This window comes from Micromys minutus, assembly GCF_963924665.1.
Source record: "Micromys minutus genome assembly, chromosome: 10".
Classification (NCBI taxonomy): domain Eukaryota; kingdom Metazoa; phylum Chordata; class Mammalia; order Rodentia; family Muridae; genus Micromys; species Micromys minutus.
The window spans coordinates 30109076-30126783 of record NC_137979.1 but is presented as its reverse complement, the minus strand read 5'-3'; the positions used below and the strand labels follow the sequence as shown (position 1 = coordinate 30126783).

Genomic DNA, 17708 nt, shown 5'->3' with positions numbered 1-17708 from the left:
GCAAAGGCTTTGCCACATTGACTACATTTGTAGGGTTTCTCTCCAGGACCATTTTTTTCATGCCTTCCATGTCTTCTAGAACTTTGACAATGTTCTTCAATGTTAAGAACCTCCCAATTGTAGCCTACAACTGTGAAGTTCTTGTAGGTCTCCAGCATGACCTCTCTGCAGAGACTCTTCTGGGAAGGATTCAGCAAAGCCCATTCTTCTCCAGTGAAGTTCACATGCACATCATCATCAGTCACTGTATCCATGTTGTACCTTCTGAGCTTGCCTTACAGCACACCTCACAACATCCAAGGTCAGGACAGAGAGCACATCACTCCAGACCATTCAAACCAGCAGCATCCAGTGGCAGGACAATGAAATATCACAATGGACCATTCAAGCCCGCTCACTTTTACATTTTCTTATTCAATGATCCACTGAGTTTAGTTAGGTTCACCGATGTGACCAGGGGTTTGCTACTATTCATCAAAGAATGGTGGGCTCATTGGGTGGTATACAAAAGAAGACGCTGTTTGCTCTCCCCCAACCCAAATCCATTAGTAGTTCAGGGAATAGCAAGAAAGTGTAGGACCAAATAGACCCTTCCGAGATAAGATGAAGACTGTTAACAGGGATGGTCTTGTACAGGTCTATCACTGATAGCTGCTCCTGCTGTGAGACCATAATTTTCATTGGCTGTGTCATGGCCACAAGACAGCACTTTGCAGCTCTTCTCATTCTCTTCCAGCTCTTCTATTCTTACTCCTCGTTCTATGTGGTTCCCTGAGCATTAGAGTGGTAGCCTGAGTGTCTTTTGAGGGCTGAGCACTTGCTCACCACTTATTCTCATAAGAGTTGCAGTCGTGCAACTCTGAATTTTCCATCCTTCATTACAATGCTTCTTTAAGACTCAACATAGTGTTTGATCCATAAACATAAACCTAAATATTTTAAGACAGCTTGGTGCATTATCAATTTAGCTAAACAACAATAGTACGTTCCCTTCTAGGGCCAAAGACCTCAGTCATAGGTTTTTACTTAGGTTTATAGTTCAAGGCATGGACTTGCTCTTGAGGAGCAGGCCTCAAAACCAAGCACAGTGCAGCTGGTTGTTTCCATAATGGTTGTGCCACTACTGCACTGAGTACATCTTGCCTGTAGGTTGGTACTATAGACAGCAGAGATCTCAGTGTCTTTCTCCTCCAGCCTCTCACATAGCACCTTCTAGTACTGTGAAGGCCAGCCAGCAGGGAGAGTTCCCACATCAGTTCTGGTGTGAAATAAAAGATTATGCTGCCTCGATGCTGGGCTAATTTGACTTCTGCTTTCCATTTGTATTCCTTTTATTGTTCTCTTGACTTACTGCCCTAGGTAAGATTTTGAATACTAAACTAAAGTTCAAAAAGAGAACTGAAAACTTTTAGGTTGTTTGTTTTTATGTTCTTGAGGCAGTGTATCACTATATAGCTTTAGCTGGCTTGCAACTAGATCAAGGTAGGCTTAAACCAGAGACCCACCTACTTCTGCTTTCTGAGTACCAGCACTAAAGGTCTGCACCACAACACCCAGCCTGAGACTGGAAACCTTAATCTCAAATCTAGATTTTAGAGGAGCTGCTATTACTTTCCCTCAATTAGTATAACATTAGTTATAGACTTTATTCGTATGTATTCTTTATTATGTTTTGGTGTGTTCATTTTATCCAAGCTGAGATTTTACTATTAAAGAATGCTACTTCTGGTACATGCTAACAGGAGCCTGATGTAGCTGTCTCCTGAGAGGCTCTTCCAGAGCATGACAAATACAGAGGTGGATGCTCGCAGCCAACCACTCAACTGAGAATGCGGTCCACAGTGGAGGAGTTAGAGAGGGATTGAAGGAGCTGAAGGAATTTTGCAACCCTATAAGAACAACAATACCAACCAACCAGAACTCCCAGGGACTAAATCATTATCCAAATAGTACACGTGGACAAACCCATGTCTCCAGCTACATATGTAGCAGAGGATGGGCTTGTTGGTCACCAATGAGAAGAGAAGCCCTTGGTCCTATGAAGGCTCAATGCTCCAGTGTAGAGGAATGTCAGGGCAGGGAGGTGGGAGGGGGTTGGTAGGTAAGTGGGTAGGTGGGTAGGTGGGTAGGTGGGTGGCTGGGTGGCTGGGTGGGTAGATGGGGGAGCACCCTCACAGAAGCAGGGAGGAGATAGGGAATTTATGGAAGGGAAGCCGGAAAAGGGGATAACATTTAAAATGTAAATAAAATATATCCAATTAAAAAAATTTTTTTAAAAAAGAATGCTACTTCTGAAACAAGGGGCCTTTTCTAGATCAACTATGATTATTAGATAATTTTTATTCTTAAATCTACATGTTAGTTTACTTGTTGGTTTATTCTATGTTAAACCAGCATTGCATCCCTGGAACAAAACCATAATGCTCTGGGATTTTGCTTGCTGAAATTCTGTTGAGAATTCATCAAGTTTTCTTTTTTGCTGTATACTTATCTGGTTTTCTTACCACTCTACTTGGCTTCATAGAATAGTATTCCTTCCTTCCCTATTTTTATGTAAAGGGACGTTTTGTTTGAAGTCAGCGGTGGAATCCAACATGCTTCTGCACTTTTCTTTTTTGGGAGACTTTTTATTACTACTTTAGTTGCTTTACTGCTGCTTCAAAGTCTTTGGTTGCTGTTTATCTGTTGAGGCTGTTAATACCATCTTAATTCAGTTTGGATAGGCCTAAGAATTTATCCATATTTTTTTCTAGGTTTACCAACTATTTAAAATATGTTTTCAAACTATACTGTCCTCTGCATTTCCCTGGAACCTGTAATTAACTTACCTTGTTCAATTTTAATCCGATTGAATCTTGACAAACTAGGAGCTTATCAATATTTTTTTAAGATTTATTTATTTTATGATACTGTCAATGTCTTTAAACACACCAGGAGAGGGTATTGGATCCCATTACTGATGATTGTGAGCCACCATGTGGTTGCTGACTCAGGACCTGTGGAAGAGCAGTCAGTGCTCTTAAGTGCTGAGCCATCTCTCCAGCCCAAGTGGCTTGTCCATCTTGTTTAATTTTCCAAGAGCCAACTCACTGTTTAATTCTACACATTGTTCTTTTATCCTTCAGTTCATTCATTTCTACTCTAACCATTATTACTTCCAGCTGTCCACTACTGCTGAATTTGGATTGTTTTTGCTTTTCTAAGACCCTGAGTTATCATTAAATTAACTGGGATAGTTCTGATTTTTTTTTTAACAGTAGACAGTCATGTCTATAAACTTTTCTCTTTAAAATGTCTTTCAAAAAAATTCAAGATTCCATGAACACACATAAAATTTGTATACTAAATTAAAGACAAAAAAAGCAAGCAAGTTTTTTTGTCATTGTTTGTATTGCTTTTGGGTTGTTTGTTTGTTTGTTTGTTTTGAGACCAGGTCTCTCTACAGAACCCTGGTTGTCCAGGAGCTATGTAGACCAGGCTGGTCTTAAACTCACGAGATCTGCCTGCTTCTGCTCCCAAGTGCTGGGATTAAGGGTGTACATAACTATACCCAGTTTAACAGTATGTTTTTTAATATTAAGCATTTGAAAAATGTATTACATGATTCTTAAAAATCCTCATAGCTTGCATAACTAAAGCTCAGTCTCTCAGGTCAGAAATTTAAACACTGTTTGATGTTTTCATTCCTTTGTTTGGTGGAGGGGTTCTTCATCATTGAGTTGAACTCACTACATAGTTCACACTGGTCTTGAGCTCTGCTTCCTCATCTGCCCACCTAATGGCCTTACAGCATACACCACTCCAGCAGCTCAGGACCATGCTCTTCAAGCACCTGGGCACCAAACAAGTAGACTCTGCGACCTAGAATCACTTAAGGGATCAAATTCCAAAAGGACAACATTCTCCTTATTAAAAGCAAATCTTGTAAGTCAAGAAGACTTCCCAGGCTGGAGAGATGGCTCACAGATTAAGAGCACTGGCTGCTCTCTTCTAGAGGTCCTGAATTCAAATCCCAGCACCCACATGGCTCACAACCATCTGTGATGAGATCTGATGTCCTCTTCCGGCATGCAGGTGTATATGCAGATAAAGCACTCACATATAAAATAAATTTTAAATTAAAAAAAAAAAAAAGACATAAAGAAGGAAAAAAAGAAAACTTCCTATTGCCAAAATTTAAAACATTCATGTTCTCAACCAAGCATAATGGTGCACGCCCCTCTTGATCCCAGAACTCAGGAGGCAGAGGCAGATGAATCTGAGTTCAAGGCTAGCCTGATCTACAAAATGAGTTACAGAAAAGCCAGGGATAAACAGAGAGATCCTGTCTCAAAAATTAAAATAAAATTCATGTTCTACTGTTTTATTTTCAAATATTCAAAAATCAGTCAACCACATGCATTACTGGCCATTTCACAAGAACATGCACAATATAAAATCTATTTGTTTTCCAGTGAAAACAGATTTGCTATAACCACAATGCTGCAATTTAGTATAGGTTAATTGCAGATACATTTATTTAGACCTACCCTTCAGGAGTCGTTTTAATTTTGCACAATCCACATTGATATACTGTAACAATTCTATATCATGAACATCAACATTGTCTTCTGAACAGACAGTCAACTCCTGTAACCTGAAAAGTAAAAACCAAAAACAATTTGTCAATTTAAGTCTTAGAATAGTCCCAAGATTCTGATTCAATGAAAAGAGGGTTTAAGAATAAAGACACATAAAATAAGAACATATTTATTTAAAAAATAAAAACTAAAGAATTCAACCAATTTAAGAGACATGACAAAAAAAACGATATCTCAGTAAACTTCGTATTTGTATATTTAAGACTGAGGTCTGAATTCTATTTCTCACATTAGCCGTGGCTCTTCTGGAAAAATTAGTTAATTTCAAGATTGGAGCATATTTTCAAATATGTCTAGGTCTCCCTGAAAGTGAAGACAAAGAAATTAGCAACTATTGTAGTCATGTCAAAAATCATAAACCTGTACAATGAGACACTGTAACTGGTAAAACTGGGACAATCTGAGTATTCAATTTTCTTCCTTTGTGTTTATTGTGTGCGCTTGTATTATCAATCAGAAATCCAATCATGGGAACTGTTCTCTCCTTCTACCATAGGTCTCAGGGATACCTGCTGAGCAAGCTTACTACCCTTGCCCCAACTTTTTCCCCCTATATCTGCAATATACATGAGGGGGTACAGGGGGGACAGTAATCACTAAGAGAAGGAATCACAGGTAAGCTTTTCCAACTTTTAGAATCACTTCATTCTAAAAAGGAATAATGGTGGAACAGGCAGGCCTCTATCCCATATTCCCTATTTAGATCATATTGTATGAAAATGATAAAAATATACAGGAAAAAATATTTTACAGGAAAAAAAATTGAAATATTTTCCATATGAATAGAGTTTCAGCTAGGCATGTAGCCCATCATCCAAGCACTCAGAAAAGTGAAACAGGAGGATGACTGTTAATTTGGGCTACAAAGTGAAGCCTGGTCTTGAAAAGGGAGGGGGGTAGGAAGGGAGGGAAATAGTGAGGAAGAGGGGAGAAAGAGGAAAGAAAGAAGAAATTGAAGAGAAAGAGCACAATTTAATGTAAAAAGCCCTGAGGTTTAATTCTCACAATCACAAAACCCAGTAAGCCCAATTTAAAAATAAAGAATGATAAAGCCCAGCCAGATGTGGCAGCACACACCTGTAATCCCAGCATTCCAGAGACAGAGAGAGAGGCAGGAAAGCTCCATGAACTCCAAGCAAGCCATAGCAAGGTCAGCCAAGCTACATAGCAAGTTCCAGGCCAGCTGAAGCTACACAGTGATACCCTGCCCCACTGGGGGGGTGGAGGGGGATGGACAGAGAGAAAGACAGAGACCAAGGTGGGGGCTGTTTTTGTTGTTTCCAATTAATAATGGATCCAAGAATTATCAAGAAAGAAAAAGTTTTATGGGAAATGTTGAATAGTCCAGATAATATATAAATCAAACAATTGACTAGACAACATATGAGACCAGTCTCTAAAAGAAAAAAAAAAATCACCAAATTAAGTATTATCAAGTCTGTTATTTAAAAAAAAAAAAAAGCCAATTATCCTTTGTAGATTGTCCAGAAGCTATTTGTATTTTAATGTTAATTTCACTTCCCCAAGAAAGGTTACCCAGTGAGTACTAAAGAAAATGACTTCATGTAAACTTTCCCATTTTAATTAGTAAAATAAAGGAAAGGCAGTGACTAAGCAAGAAGAGGGAGGTGGAGAGAGGAGAGGTCAGAGGATGGAGAGTGGAGGTCATGGCAACATGGAGGTTCCCAAGGACCAGCTAGACTCAAGTGAGACTGATTGGCGTTAAATAGCTATGAACATTAAGGATTTATAGGTCTAATATCTCATATAGAAGGGCAGTTTGTAACTTTGTCTATTTGATGTAATCTTGCTGTGTAGAGGGATTTTGGGGTAGAGAAACACCCTGGAACAAAAGCAGAGAATAGGTGGTAGAAAACCACCAGGGAAGGGAGCTGTGTGGGTAAGTTAGGCAGTGGTGGTGGCTCAGAATGTAGGAGTATTCTTTCTGCATGTACACCTACATAACAAAAGAGAGCCTCAGATCCCTTTATAGATGGCCAGGAGCCATCATGTGGTTGCTGGGAATTGCTGGAAGAACGGTCAGTGTCTTTAACTGCTGAACCATCTCTCCAGTCCAACTTTAGGGTTTTCAAAGATGGCACATTTGTTTTATAAAATAAACACTTACTCAAAAACTTCATGGAAATATTGTTCTATAAAAACATTAACAATTCCTTCATGGATAGACTAAGAAACTGTATTTTCTTTACTGCTTTTTATCTTCAACTTAAATTTTTTTTTCCAAATAATAAAACTAAACTCGGAGTTACCTAAATGAAAGAGTCTTTACTTTCTATAAATTTCCAGAATTCTATCTCCCTGTTTGTCACCTTGCTGACTCCATCAGGGTATGGTGACTCAGAATATAAAATAAATTTACAAGGTCAACTTGGTCTACAAAGCAAGTTGTAATGCAGCCAGGGCTACACAGAGAAACTGTCTCAAAGAGCCAAAAAAAATTTTAAATCATGGAGATGTTCTGTTATATAAACATTAAACAATGATATATCATTAAATAAAATTTTAATTTCCTTTTCATAGTCTGTTTAATTTCCTGTTCATAGTCTTCTTAATTATGATTGAATAATGAAAAGTATAAAACAATGAAAAGTATAAAACAACCCATATAGAGACTTAGTGACTAAAAGACAAATACAAACAGAGAAAAGTAATCTTTCTGACTCTTTGGTTCCTCTATCTGTAACTTACTAGTGTGACACACATGGGTTTCTATTGTGTTCACTCTTGTTTCCCCGCAAGGTGAGTGAGAATATACATGAAAACTTGAGAATTTAAGGTCCGGTATTTAAGAACTAACTAACTTGCAATCTTTTTAATAAAAAAGTTGTTCTAAAATTACGATTTGTAGAGTTCAATGTAAAAACTATGTTTCAAGTGCCTAACCAGCACTTCCCTATATACACAAAACCCTGAATTCAATCCTTAGTACCCCAAGAAGGAAGGAGAAAATGTCTGGCCATGGAGGCATGGTCTCCAAGTCTGTAACAGTATTCATGTCTAAACATCAGTATCTCCAAAGTAATTCTTAATACTATATAACTGAAATGTCAAGAAGAAAACCAATATAAAAAAAAATTCCTTCAGAATCCCAGATATAAGTCATTCTATTAACCAGTTTTATGCAGACAAGAATTCTAAAATTCATTTTACTTAATAGTCCCACATGATTTAGGCACTAACCTTGTAGAAATGCGACTAAAGACTGCATTGAAGTTGTTGCAGCTGAGAGAAAATAAAACCCCAGAAGCAGAATTCCGAAGTTCGGCCGCATGTTGGTTTCCTTCCCGGCAAGTGTGAAGAAAATGGCAGATTTCTGGTAGTAACTGTTTGACCAGCATTGTTTCATCTAATCGCATTGTGTCTTTTGGTTGCTAAAATGGAAATAATCACATAATTATAAAGCTTTAACTACCTGCAAACATCCACGTTATGAACATTTCAAACATACAGAGAAGCTGAAACAAAAGGAACACCCACACAGCTGTCATTCAAATTCAACACCTGCTATCATTTCCTTGAATTTGCCACATAGAGCTACACATGGTCAGTAAAGACATCTTCACCCTGTCATTCCAACTGAAGCCCTCCATCTTGCCTCATAGGCTTTCTACATCTGATCACTCCCTTGTTAATCAGTTGATCCCTCCCTTTTGGGAAACTCATAGTTCCCTGTGAATTCTCAATAGACTTTATTCATATTCACTGTTGGTATTTAATATCATTTGTCTTTAACTTCCAGAGAAATTCCTAGGTAGGGAGCACATGGCCTCTGGATAATCTGACCAAAACATGTATTGTGCACCACAAATAATGCTGAGTTAAATCACGTCAAAAAGTACATTATAAACATTATAATATCTCAGCCCTTGTGCATGTCAGCTTATCCTAATGAGGATATTGACCAATGTAATTTCAACACAATTAACATTCAAAAAAAATACCATTCCATGTATCATCTAATACCCAATTCACATTCCATGACATTAAAAATGTTTTTCATAACTTTTTATTCAATTCGGGTCCAAAAGTGTGCCAGAGATTATATCATGACTACTCTGTTCCTTCAGTTTTTTTATTCTAGAGTGATTCAACACACACACTACATATATCATTTTACATTCCATGAAATTTACTTTTAAATTTTTTCCTAAGCAGCAGCTAACTCACTAACCTGACATAGTTGTAGGGTGTAAGGCCCTGAATACAATCTCTAACTCCACAAGCAAAAAAAGAAAAAGTAGAGAAAAGAAAAAAGAAAACCAAAAAGAAACAATTTCAAAAGCAGACCAAGTGAAGGTAATGTGTAGACTATACAGGTATACCGCGGAAATATATCATCATTACAACAGGATATCTCTAAAGAATATCTGCCATCACTCTCCGGATATATTACCTCTCAATTTAAAATGTTAATTAAAAAAAAGTTGTGGAAAATTAAAGAGGCACTACACCATTCTACGCAACTCAATCATGAATTTGCCTGATATAGCAGGAATTACAAAGTACTAAGAGCACAGCCAAGGCTCCACTGTGTAAACTCCCAATCCCACCCCACTATATAATGGTGTCTTTGTTCTGATTCTCCGTTTTACAGATTAACAGAGGACACCAAGCTAAAAATAGTTCCTATCATTTTAAATATAAAACTTACAAATACTGCTTTTCAATTCTGGAATATGGCCAGAGATCAATGAAAAAACTTAAAATATCAGGGGCTGAAGAAGTGGCTCAGTGGTTATAAGCCCATGTTCATTTGTCAGCACCCACATGGTAGCTCACAACCACCTGTAACTACAGTCTCAAGGGATCTGATGCTCTCTTTTGACCTCCTCATGCACCAGACATGCACACATATGCATTCATACATACATACATTCATTCATTCATACATACATACATACATGTAGACGAAACACTCATAAACATGAAATAAATTAAATGAAACTTTTTTTAACTTTAAGGGTTTGAAGTATTATGCTGAGCTGGCAAGTTGGTTCCATTAGTGAGTGCTTAGTGTGTAAACCCAGTGACCTAAAGTTAATCCCCAAAATCCTTGTCAAGTAGTACTGACTATCCAAGAGTTGCCCTTTGACCTCCATATGTGCACCACATATGCACATACAATAATAATTAATACATAAAAGTAAATACTATAGGAGCTGGAAATTTTGCTCAGTGGCTAGGAGCACGTACTGTTCTTGCATGAACCTGAACTTGAGTTCAGCTCCCAGCACCCATGTTGGATAATGATTCACAATCACTTGTGAACTCCAGCTCCAGGGGGATCTGAAGCCTCTGACCTTTGAGGGCACCTACACTCATGTGCATAGACCCACATGTAAACACATATAAATAATTAAAAATAAACTTTAGGGCTAGAAACATGGTTCAGTGGTTAAAAGCACTGACTGCTCTTCCAGAGGTCCTGAGTTCAATTCCCAGCAACCATATGGTGGCTCACAACCATCTCTAATGAAATCCAATACCCTCTTCTGGTATCTGAAAACAGCTACAGTGTACTCATATAAATAAATAAAATAGAAAAAATTAAACTTTAAAAACTATAAATAAATAATATACTTAACTTTTTTTTCTGGCCCACAAACATCCCTAGGGAAAGTTTTATGAGCATGAGTGAGTTGTTTTGGGTTTTTGTTTTCTAACTCCCTGCATAATCCCTGTCACTTCTAAACATTCTTTCTCTTTTGAACCACATCACCAATCCAAATATGTTAAAATATCTTCCCTCTTGAGGCTAGAGAGATGGCTCAGTGGTTAAAAGCATCTAGAGGACAAACATATGGTCCTTACACCCACATGGTAATTCACAGCCATTAGAAACTCTAGATCCTGGGGCTCTAATGCCCCTTTTGGCTCTGTAGATACCAGTCATACACACAGTGCATGCACACGCATGCAGGCAAAGCACTCTTCCACCTTAAGTAACTTTAAAATTGTTTTAATGTCTGCTGTCTCGATTTACTATAGAGAACTCATATAAATAAGAGAGAAGCTTAAATTTAAAACAAATATTCATTATGCATTTATATAAACACCTATCCATGTTTGGGAAAGAATTAAAATTAGGGAAGAATATAAATACTATATACAGCAGAAAATGTCTTGGAAAAGTTAAAGCCTTAATTGAAATAAGCAGATACAGCTATTCAGAGTCAGCCTGGGAAAGAACTGTGTGGTACTCAATGACGCCTTCCCACAACTGTGAAAATGCTCACATTTACACAATTCTTCTGGTAGTAGCTATCCTCAGAATGACAGCTTCAAACATAGAAAGGATAGAGCCCATTTTCTGGGTCTGTGCAAAGTTGAAACTGTAACTCGAAGGTAGAAAAGGAAGAGTACCCTTGGTCTGCTGACCACATTCTTCTAGCTATGCAAAGGCAGGCCTAATGACATCTGAGAAATAATTAAATCAAACAGTGATTCCTTCATAAAAATATTTTCTTAAGAGACATAAGTGGAGCTCAAACTTAGTATTTTAAATAAACTTAAATTTCTATGCAATTTACAAAATCTGAGAGAATAATTTTCTCTAGACTGTGCCACCAGGTCAACTGTATTAACAGAATTCATATTCATCTTCCACAAAGACTTTCAGTGTGTCCTCTGTGTCCCATACGGACTTCTTGGTATTCCAGATCATTCTCAAGTCTGAATTCACAAAAACCTGCCTACTTTAGAATGAACTTACTTACCCCAGCAAGACATTTTTCCAGTGTATCCAATATGATCAACTGAGAGAGATACAAATTTTTTTCAGCAGCTTCTCCAAATATCCTCTAAAAAATATATCCAGAAAATATGATTAACACTTCACTACAAATTAGCACACACAAAATATAAAAAGACTAAAGATCAAGAAAAAGTATTAATCTTCCATTTTGTATCATTCTTCCATTTAAGTATCATTCAATGATACTTAAATCTATCATTTCGTGCTTTACCCTAATACTCAAAGAATAAATTTCTGAGCTAACAGAAATAGGGGCATTTATAAAAGACTTCCATCAGCTATGTAACAGTAAAACATGCTGCTTTATGTTGTTTAAATATCTATAATCTGGTCAGACATGTGGAAAGACACTGGTAGTCCCAACACTATGGAAATAGTGGCCAGATTATTAGAAGTTCAGTGTTAGCACTAGGGACATGAAAGTTTAAGGCCAGCCCAGGGTATACTATGCACTCTATGGAGGGGGGAGGGGGGGAGAAGGAAGAAGAGGGGAAGAAGGGTGTGGAGGTAAATAATGACTCAACAAAAATATAAAATAATTCAGGAGTTACAGGTTTGTACCTGTACTGAATTAGCATTTAGCCACCCCCTCCTTCTATAAAACAATCAACTTCTTAATTTTTATTAAAACAGAATGATACTATATCGATTACAGTGAATCTTAAGCATTCATAACTTTCAAACTGAACCCTGTATCATCTACCTACTCACTAACAATAACTGACTTCTATTGTATAATTGTTCTGTTTTCTATTCTATCATTATTGTGTGTGTGGTTCATGTGCTAGCATGAATGTGGGCACTCCACAGTCCCCATGTAGAGGTCAGAGAATGACAACTTTTCAGTAAGTTCTCCATGAATGCCAACATCACAATAGTTCTAAAGAAGACTGCGAATATAAACTACTGCAGTGCGACTGGGAACGCAGCAATAGCTCAGACATAACAACACTAACACTGTGCTCCACAGTAGTTAGTGGAGCAAAGAGCTATAGCAAAACAGCAAGTGCATCCTGTAAATCACTTTACAGTTTTAAAAGGAAATTCTCCAAAGATGATGTGACTATAAAACACTGAAGCTAATCCTCAAAATCTACAAAAAGAGGATGCTTCACAGCTCAACACAAACTGAGAGGAGCCATACTGAGGTAGAAAAATGTCCGTCTGTTGTCTGGATGAGTATGAAGTAGATCCTTACAAGCTGTTGGAGGAAGGGGAGTACACAGGCGGAGCAGTAGCAGTGACTCCTGGTACAGGGTGCGAAGGATCAGAGAAGGACTGGCAGCTCTCAACAGTGGGCTCCCTTGATGAACTCTCTAACACTGACTCTAACTAACACCCCCCAGTCTGTTACAGGTTTCAGGAAGGGCAGAAAAAACTCTTTAATGCAGCTGAAAAAAAAAAATGATCTCACATTTAGAAGTGAAAGGTCATACTCTAGTCACCACATAGTTTAGGCAATCAATAAATACATATAAAGACGTAACTAACAAAAAGCATATTAAGAGAGTCTGTACTGCACAGCTGGAGGTATAGCTTAGGAAGGAGGGGAGAGGAATCAATATTATGATAAGTTTACATACAATACAAGAGAGATAAAATTCTAAATCTCAGAAAAGAGTAATGAATAAGAGAAGCTCCAAAGGGAAAGCATAAAAACCTGAAGTCAAATTTCAAAGTTATACTTGTGCTCATCCATAAATTAGTGACTTACCTCTTAAGTCCTAAGCATGTTTTCCATACTTTAAAACATGTAACTCCAAACTTCCAAATCAGAATGAAAATGAAGCAAACTCGCCACAAAGCAGAAATCCTGTAAATCAGATACTCACCATATTGTTTACATTCTTTAGGATGGTAGTGAGTCCACTGATGACCAAAGAAAACTTGTATTTGGAAATGTTGATCAGACACTCCTTGTTGTGCTCGGTGCTGACTTTGGTATGTGTGTTCTGCTGTCCTGTTTTTATTGGAAGCTAAAAGGGAAAAATTGTAAGGTGTTACTTTTCAAAATGACTAAACATGTATTTTCAGTGAAAAACCACAACTTTTTAGAAAATCTTTATCAACCATACCTACCAATATTTATACCTCAATCTCTAATTTACAATGCAACATAGAATTTAGAACAAATTCTAAATGATCTGTCAATTTTGATCTTCAGTTTTCTTTCTGGAAGTCATAAACCTGTATCTATAAAATCCAATCTTCTACCATTTGCTTTCCAAGAAAAATGATGACCCACAGAGCCAGAGCTTTGTCCTTTTAGCTACAAATTAAGAGAATTCCGCAAGAAATACACATAAGCCTTTAGTGTATACATTGAACTCAAGCACTTAATCATCTACAGACCAAGAAAATCTAGGCTACAAACCCCTAATTGACAGAAAACAACAGTCAATTGTTTAAATACAGTAAACTAGAAAAATCAGGAGCAGAGTTAAGGAAGCAGCAACACGGCCTAGAAATTCATCTCACAGAACACACTCTGTTGGGGGCTCACATTTACACTAGCCTGTGAAGGAGCTCAATTGCACTATATAGAAATGTATCTCAATTCAAACGTGTATTCTGTAAATAAGCATCAGAACTCAATTTGCTGTTCTGTTTTTAGACCCTGGTGATGCTAAGAGAGAAGCAAGGAGGTTCCTCTGTGAGACCACACTCAAGACTGACTCTTCTTGAAAGGTAGTGCAAGAAAAGTTAGGAAGAACATGTGATATGCCCAAATGTTTGCTAGTAAGAAGGACATGGTTAACTTGACAGCAAAGAAATACCAAATAAAGAGGGATGAATGAGGTTACGATGTAAGGCAGAAACCATAGAATTATATAACTAACCAAAAGGAGGAGGAAGCTGGGCAGTAGTGGCACATGCCTTTAAATCAGGATTAAATCAGAAAACAAAGGTGGGCAGATGTGAGTTCAAGACCAGTTTTGGTCTATAGAGAGAGTTCCAAGACAGTCAGGGCTGCACAGAGAAACTCTGCTTCAAAAAAACAAAAAAGATTTTAGAGGAAAAAAATTGAAAATTCAAAAAAGAATTTTGAAAGTAAAGATGGCAACTATGCTGGTTTGAACATACTTGGCCCATAGGAAGTGGTATTGTTAGGAGATATGGCCTTGGAGTGAGTGTGTCACCATGGGTGGGCTTTGGAGGTCTCCTTCTATGCTCAGGCTCTACCCATTGTAGAAGAGAGCTTCCTAGCTGCTTGAGGATGCCAGTCTCTCCTAGCTGCCTTCAAATCAGGATGCAGAACTCTTAGCTCCAGCTCCATCACGATGTCTGCTGCACGCTGCCATACTTCCTGCTATGATAATGGACTAAACGTCTGAAACTGTAAGCCAGCCCTAATTAAATGTTTGCCTTTAAAAGAGTTGCCATGGTCATGGTGTCTCTTTATAGCAATGGAAAACATAACTAAGGCAACAACAATATAGCTTGTGGACTGGGGAGATGGCTCAGTGGTTAAGAGCACTGACTGTTCTTCTAAAGGTTCTGAGTTCAAATCCCAGCAACCACATGGTGGCTCACAACCATCTGTAATAGGATCTGATGCCCTCTTCTGGTGTGGCTAAAGACAGCTACAGTGTATTCATATACATACAATAAATAAATCTTTTTAAAAAAAACAATACAGCTTGTAAATCTAAATCTTCCATACAATCAACAGAGAATCCAGAAGAATAAAGCTGCAAACTTACACACATCCACAGATACAAGGTTTTCCCAAGCTCGAGTGTGCAAATGTGTGGAGAGTGTATGTATGTGTGTGTGTGCACGCGCGCGCTCGCGAACACGCTCACAAATAGAACCCAATTAACACAACACTAGAGTAGTATAAGTATATACACAAGAGGAAACAGAAAACCTGATAAATGATTAAACAGATTTTCCCAAATGCCAGTGCATTTTCATTGAAAACACAGCAGGCCTATTTAAGAAAATGAAAAACAAAAACAAACAGGGATGTTCAAATAGACATACGCAACAGAATCATGCACAAGTTTGAAGAACTATGGCATATTCTAAATCACAAATAATAGAATTTTCTGCAATGATATTCTGTATCAGCAATAACCAGTACCTTGGCCACTAGCCAGCTCTATGTCACTATTGTAAACATCTGTATTATGGCTAGTCCAGATGAGGAATCAAATGTTTGATTTTATTTAAATTTAACTTTAAATAGTTATATAAAATGCAGCTATCAAAGATGCTGCTACCAAATCCTATCAGGCAATAATGCCCTAAACCATCCAATTGAAGAATCACTTATTACAAAAAGCAGCCGATTTTGAGAAGAAAATGCTGAAATTAAGCTCCAAATTCACCATAGGGTGAAAAGTAGGCAATGAGATTAGATAAAGGGAAGTTTAAAAAAAAAAAAAAAAAAAAAAAAGGAAGGTAGTCAAGAGAACTCCAAAAGAATGAAACCATCTTTTTTTTTTTTTTTTTTTTTTTTGGTTTTGCTTTTTTTTTTCAATTTTAAGAACTTTTAACTTCACCATATAGGTTACAGGTACTGACACCTATTTAGGGACATTATTTTAATAAACTCTCCTTATCCCACTAGGGCTTTGTTATCTTGTAGCCTATTGTCCCTTCCTCCCCATTTGAACTAACGTCCTGTGTCTAGGCACCCTCTACAGAGTAGTCAGTCTCTCCTGTCCCATTCACTTGTCTGACTGCCACATGTGAACTTTTTCTGTCTTATGCTGCTTTCCTCCCCAGAAATGTCTTTTTCATCCTGATCAGGCTCTTACCCAAGCATATACACAGATGCCTACTTGCTCTGTTTTACCTAATGGCTTTTGAACTTTACAAAGGGAGAGAAGGAAATGATGGAGCCAGTATTTTCTGTGCAAACGGTATGACTGTAGTTTAGGCTGGTAGGACACAGGCTCTTGGTGGGGTGGTAGATATCTGAGGAATCTAGAAACAACATTTGGAATTAGCTTCTGGAATTTCAATAGTAGCTGCGGAAATAGGTTATTTGTGAAGTGAGTAAAAATAGGTTCTATGAGACTTAAGGCTTCTGTGTATAAAAAATTTGGGCAGCTGTAAATTCAGAACAGCAAGAAAAGAATAAGCTAAAATTCAAGCATTCAAGGGAAAGTGAATTCAATGAAATTTACTTCTTGTCAAAATTATTTTGACTCCATGCAAATAACTTTGCCTAAAGATGTTTTATAGTATCCGTATTGTTTTTTAAATGGTGATTATGTAATAGCCATTTTATGAGCTCAGGATTAAATTTCAGGCTGTTATCCCACTCTGCCCAACTTTAGTGATGTATATACTACTAGCTTAGCCATATCCTGTAACATGTATTCCTGGCTTAACAATTTGCCGTTAGCTTACCTTTTTCATTTAACTTTGTTATAGGCATAATAGCTTTGTTTGATTGACAGTTACATATTTAAAATGACATTAAAATAAAACAAACTTCATAATTTTAAATTCATTAAGCACTATTGCAATATGTAATATGTAACCAGTAACAGAATCCTCTGGGATATGTGCTTAATATAATCAACTACAATATTAAGGGGCAGGTTATTTTTTTGATGTATTAATAATTAATAATGTGTATGTCTATGTACCATGCACATACGATGCCATTGGAGGCCAAAAATGGGGAGTCCAGTCCCTAGGACTGGAGTTTAGGGCTAGTCATGAGCTGCCGTGGGAATCAATCTCGGTCCTTTGGAAGAGCAGCCAATGCTCTTGACCTCTCAGCTTATCCTCTAGCAAAGAATACACCTTTTATTTTTAATCCTTCTTTTTCCTTAATTTTTTTTTATTATTAAATATCCTCAGTTTCTCAAAATAAGCAACCAGAGCTTGTTTATACATATGATTACTACAAAATCCAATGCAAAGTTATTCATATAAACCACAGTACATTAGACACACAATAATAAGTGTATAATCAAGTATGTTCTTATTGATCACAATTTATTGTAAAGTCAGGAAAGTCTAGTAACAGTCAGTCTGGACAATACTTGATTGCATCCAGTTGATGGGATGTGAACAGCAGCATTGGATTACATGGTGAGAGAGCAACACTTTCTTCTCCACCTTCCTAGAAAAATATTGGTTAGATAAGGCAAAGGACGGGCAGCTACTGAATAGTAATATTAACCATGCAAGAACAACCAATAGGTGTACAATAAACATCATTGCTAAATCTGGGGCTGAAAAAGTAAGGAATAAAATGGATTTCAGCCAAGAATTTGTAAGAATTAATGCAAAAAAAATGAGATTTTTTAAAGATGGTCTTGAAGCTA

At 37.3% G+C, this 17708-nt stretch overlaps 1 protein-coding gene across 1 annotated transcript in view; it reads right to left on the bottom strand.

Annotated features, from left to right (window-relative positions):
* NF1 (neurofibromin 1) overlaps positions 1–17708 on the bottom strand; it is a 234514-nt gene that overhangs the window by 178507 nt on the left and 38299 nt on the right. Inside the window, exons 2-5 of the mRNA XM_080923198.1 lie at positions 13248–13391; positions 11378–11461; positions 7842–8032; positions 4530–4636 (exon numbers count right to left, since the gene is read on the bottom strand). Coding sequence (XP_080779324.1) covers positions 4530–4636; positions 7842–8032; positions 11378–11461; positions 13248–13391 — 526 coding nt within the window. The remainder of the gene's footprint in view (positions 1–4529; positions 4637–7841; positions 8033–11377; positions 11462–13247; positions 13392–17708) is intronic.